Source organism: Mastomys coucha, unplaced genomic scaffold (genome assembly GCF_008632895.1).
Source record: "Mastomys coucha isolate ucsf_1 unplaced genomic scaffold, UCSF_Mcou_1 pScaffold23, whole genome shotgun sequence".
In the NCBI taxonomy this organism is placed as follows: Eukaryota; Metazoa; Chordata; class Mammalia; order Rodentia; family Muridae; genus Mastomys; species Mastomys coucha.
This window is the reverse complement of record NW_022196906.1, coordinates 61,379,861-61,384,399: the sequence shown is the minus strand read 5'-3', so window position 1 is coordinate 61,384,399 and position 4,539 is coordinate 61,379,861. Positions and strand designations below refer to the sequence as shown.

Here is a 4,539-nt window from a genome sequence, read left to right as displayed (position 1 = left end):
TCAGGTATGTGTCCTAACTGCATGTTCAGGGTTCTGCTCTAAAGAGTCATCCATATTGTAGTCATTGGTTTCAGAATTCAAGTGAATGGTGATTTGTGTTAAGCCTTTTAAAGGCAAGATATTCTTAGGCACTATAAGTGAAGGACCTGGGAGTAGGGGCAGGGGTTTGATTGGAATACTTTGGAATATTATAGAATTTATCATGCATAAGAGCTGTATCTTTATTTTGTCATTCTAAAATGTTAAAGTAAATATGAGATATTAGCAGTTCATTTTTATGAGATATAGTCTCTTTGTTTTTGGAATTTTATATTCATCTTCAAAGTAAGCCTATTAGAATTAATATTTTTTCTTTACCTACTGCTAGGGATTAAATACATGACCCCCAGTTCTAAGTCTTAGTATTTAATTAATCTACATCTCAGCGCCTTTTAGATTTATATAGTATGGTTTAACCTTTAAGTTCAGAGAGAAGAAATGGTAGATTAATTGTCTTTTATGTAGATACAATTAAAGAAAGGACAAACTGTTCACATTGCTTTTCACTCACCAGCAACAATGATAACAAACTTGTTTTATAATTAGAATATTATTTTAATTAAATTTCACATCTGTTTAAAAATAGAGGAAAAATATGTTATATTTATGTCTGACTCACATAAGTTATATCCTTGAAATATATAAACCCACATATCTACTTTTTTCATTTAAATCTAAAGTTCATTGATCAGGTTACCATCTTTAGGGAGATACGACCAAAAATAAATAGAGTTTCAGTAGCTTTTAATAGAATAAAAAGGTTGTGCAGAGAAATGGCCAATTGTGAAAGCTGTAGTGGCTTAGAGCCATCTGTCTATCATGCTGTCCCTGAATGCAGTGACAATCCTCCACCATTCTCTGTTTCCTTGTTAGTTCAAATCTTAGCTTCTCCTGTGGACATCAACGCTGTCAGCCTCTCAAGTAAATCCGTTCTCTGTGCAGCCAGCAAGTTATTAATCTTCCCTGTTTGAAAGGTCTTTGACTTTCTGAGGCCCACAGCACACAGTTCAGACCCTGTAACTCTAGCTCAGAGTTAAGGGAGAGTGTGTTAATAGGTCATGCTTAATGTTGCCTCCAACAGAGCAGATCACCTTTGTAAATATTTCTAAACTGGAATTTTTGTGGCATGAATTTTAACGACCATAATGATAGATTTGTAAAAAAAAGAATCAAATGTAGTTTAAATAGCTAAAGTCTGTTACTGCTTCAGTTTTGTGAATTTTACAGTGTTTAAGGAACGATTATTTTTCCATCCTCCTGTATTGCTGGCTTCTGTCCTCTAGATGGTGCCAACTCCCTTCAGTAAACAAGGCTGTTTTCAAGGCCAGCTTAAAATTTGAGTGCCTTGGAAAAGTAGATTTGTTCCTAAAACGGTAATTAGAATAAGTAAGGAGTATGGGATTGCTAATTAGCATCGCTATCTATGTCAGTTATGTTAATAACACATATATTGTATGATAGACGTGTATACATGGATTTTTATGTTACAGACAGGCATAGTTTAGGAAATGAACACGTTAGTCCTTTGTTATCTGCAGAGCAGGCCAGCAGTAAGTTAGACTCTACCATTTCCTGGAAGTTTGCTAGGGAAAGAAGTATGGGATTGGAGTTCCAAGTTCGAGTCATATCATATCCTAACTCATTAATGTAATACTTGGGGACAAGTCCTTCCCATTGTTTAACTACACATTCTATAAATAATTATTAAAGGTTTCTCCATGCCTTCTGCCCATGATGGAATAAAACCATACAATGTTACAGAGAGGAAGACAGGCATTGACTCATATGGCAACAGTAAAGTTTTTGCCTTTGTCATATGTACCTCACCTGTGAATGACTGATGTGACTACTGTTTAATGCCTCCCGCTTCCAGTTGTGAGCTAAATGATATAAGCAAAAGCTAAGACTATGTTGTTCATGGCTATCCCCAGAGCCTCATGGAGACCTTTGTTACAGGATGGCACTTAAAAATATTTACTAAAAAATAAACACTAGTTGCAGCTTATGGAGGAAGTGGCATTTGAATAGAAATTTACTTAAAGATGACTAATACCAAGGCCAACAAAAGAAGGAAGGGGCTGCAGAGAGGGATGTTCCAAGCAGAAGGAAGGAGCCCTACAGACCTCAATTTCCAGTTCTTCCAGAAAGGACAGAGTAATGACCAAAAGCTGGGCATGCTAGTGTCTATACTTTTAATCCCAGGACTTGGGGGTAGGGGAAGCAGAGGCAGATGGGTCCCCATGAGTTCAAGGCCAGCCTGAGCTACATAGTGAAACACTGTCTAAAGAAAATGAAAAATGAAGAAAAAAAGAATGTCCAGAGTCATTAAGCATTAAATGAAACTAAACTCAGTACTATAAACATTTGGAAGGGAAAATTCCACCCTACTTTTAGCTTTATGAGTCTAGCCTTTTTCAACAACCTCAACTAGAACCCATGTGGCTTTGCAGCTGTGTGGATATGTGTATTAGGAATCCTGGCACTTGTGGACCTGTTCAACAGCCAGTTCTGTTTAGTTCTGGCTCTTTGCACCAGGGCCCTCCTGAACCTCTCCTTACAACCTCCCCACATCTCTGCTAATGAGAGTCACAGTGTTCACTCCAGGGTGGCTACATAGCATGGTTTCTAGAAGAAGCATTCACATTGTAATTTATTGTATTGTTGTGGAATAGAATTGATATGCATTACCAGTGAGAAATTACTCTGCACACTTTAGAGATTAATGAAGGAAAAAACTCCTCCATAATAAGAGTGTGTGACTTGTTCCGGCTAATGCACAAAAGGGAACCAGCCTCAAGCAGAAAATCTTACCAGCTTATATAGACCTTAGGCATATACATTCCACATACAATCAACCTTGAATCTCCTTTGGGTCCTAACCCGAGGTTACATTTAGAACAATTTAAACAAAGACAAGAAACAAGTCTGGCAACTTGGACAATTGGGAGATTTATATCGCAAAAATATTGCCAAAGGTATTTCCTACGTACACCAGGTTGTTCTTTTTGAATAGTTGTTACCTAGGGTTGTTTTTCCCGCCTGGCAGAATTAGGCTTTTCCTGATGAGAGCATAGGTGACTTGATGATCTGCCAGGACTTTATGATGGGAGTCACCCCATGCTGGCACCATGAGCTACCAGTTAGAGGCAGGTTCTATGGTATGGAATGAGCCTAATGGCCAATTGTAAGTCAGCGTTGTCTCATTTTATATGAGAGTGGAGTGGAATTGGAGTTAGCCCAAGTAGTGGTGGTGCACACCTTTAATCCTAGCACTAGGAGGAGAGGCAGGCGGATTTCTGAGTTCGAGGCCAGCCTGGTCTATGGAGTAAGTTCCAGGACAGCCAGAGTTATACAGACAAACACTGTCTTGAAAAACCAAAACAAACCACCAACAAGAAAAAAGTGACCAAAATATAGAGGACTTGCCTGCTTTAAAGAAGAAAATGTCCTCTCAGGACATGGGACACACACACGGGCAGTATTCTAGAGACATGAAGGTACTGACTTACTGCTTAAGATAATTATAATGACTTCTGATGGGTTTTTAGTCCATTCTCCAAATGCGATTCTGAAGAGCAATTCCTCTTCAGTGTCAAAACTTGTTTAGACAGAGAATGTTCAGTTGAGAAAATTCACCTTAAGTAGGGGTGCAGGCTAATTGAAAATAAGCTGTATATAAGGAGAAATCATATGACATGTAAATAAAGATAATATCTAATAAAAAAAGAAAGAAAGAAAAAAGAAAATAAATTGTATAGATTTTCTACTAATCTCATTGCATACCTCAGGGAACCTCTTTGAAAACCAAATCCAGGTTGGGTTTTTGTCAACCAGGTCCATATTCTAGAGGAATAGCTGCTGCAAAGCCTGGACCCCACTTCCAGAAAGATGCGCTTCTGTGATAGTTAACTCTGAGTTCCTCTCCAAGCCAGTTCTGGGCACTGGAGGTCAGACTCTGTGACTGCAGCCATGGGACCCTCAGAGCTGGTGAACAGTTGTGGGGTCTGATTGGCTTTGGTGTCTGCTGTCTGCAGGCCTGACCACTAACTGCTGACTTGTCTGTGACTGCAGCCAGGGGACCCGCAGAGCTGGTGAACAGTCGTGGGGTTCCACGGCTTTCCTGTCTGCTGTCTGCAGGCCTGGCCACTAACTGTTGATTTGTCTTTCAGCTTTCATGACACTGGTTATCATAATGCTGCACGTGTTCTGGGGCGTTGTGTTTTTTGATGGCTGTGAGAAGAATAAGCGGTACATGCTCCTCACGGTTCTCCTGACGCATCTGGTGGTGTCCACCCAGGTGAGTGGTGGCCCTGTGTTCTCGGTGCTTGGGGACCTCAGGTGCAGACATCTGAGTGGTGGATTCCACCCCAGAGGAGGGACAGGCCCATGGGGACATGAGCCCAAACCAGGGAAGCCCTGTGAGTAGACTTGGGTCCTGCCAGTTTAGTAGAGTGACAGTCACTGTCAATATGGCGTCTGTCTCATTAGAGATTTTCCCCA

The 4,539-nt window shown here is 40.2% G+C and overlaps 1 protein-coding gene across 1 annotated transcript in view; it reads left to right on the top strand.

Annotated features, from left to right (window-relative positions):
• The window catches only part of LOC116073639 (putative gamma-secretase subunit APH-1C), a gene marked incomplete at its 3' end in the record, with an annotated part of 14,106 nt that overhangs the window by 8,616 nt on the left and 951 nt on the right, over positions 1-4,539 (top strand). Inside the window, exon 4 of the mRNA XM_031345703.1 lies at positions 4,209-4,336. Coding sequence (XP_031201563.1) covers positions 4,209-4,336 — 128 coding nt within the window. The remainder of the gene's footprint in view (positions 1-4,208; positions 4,337-4,539) is intronic.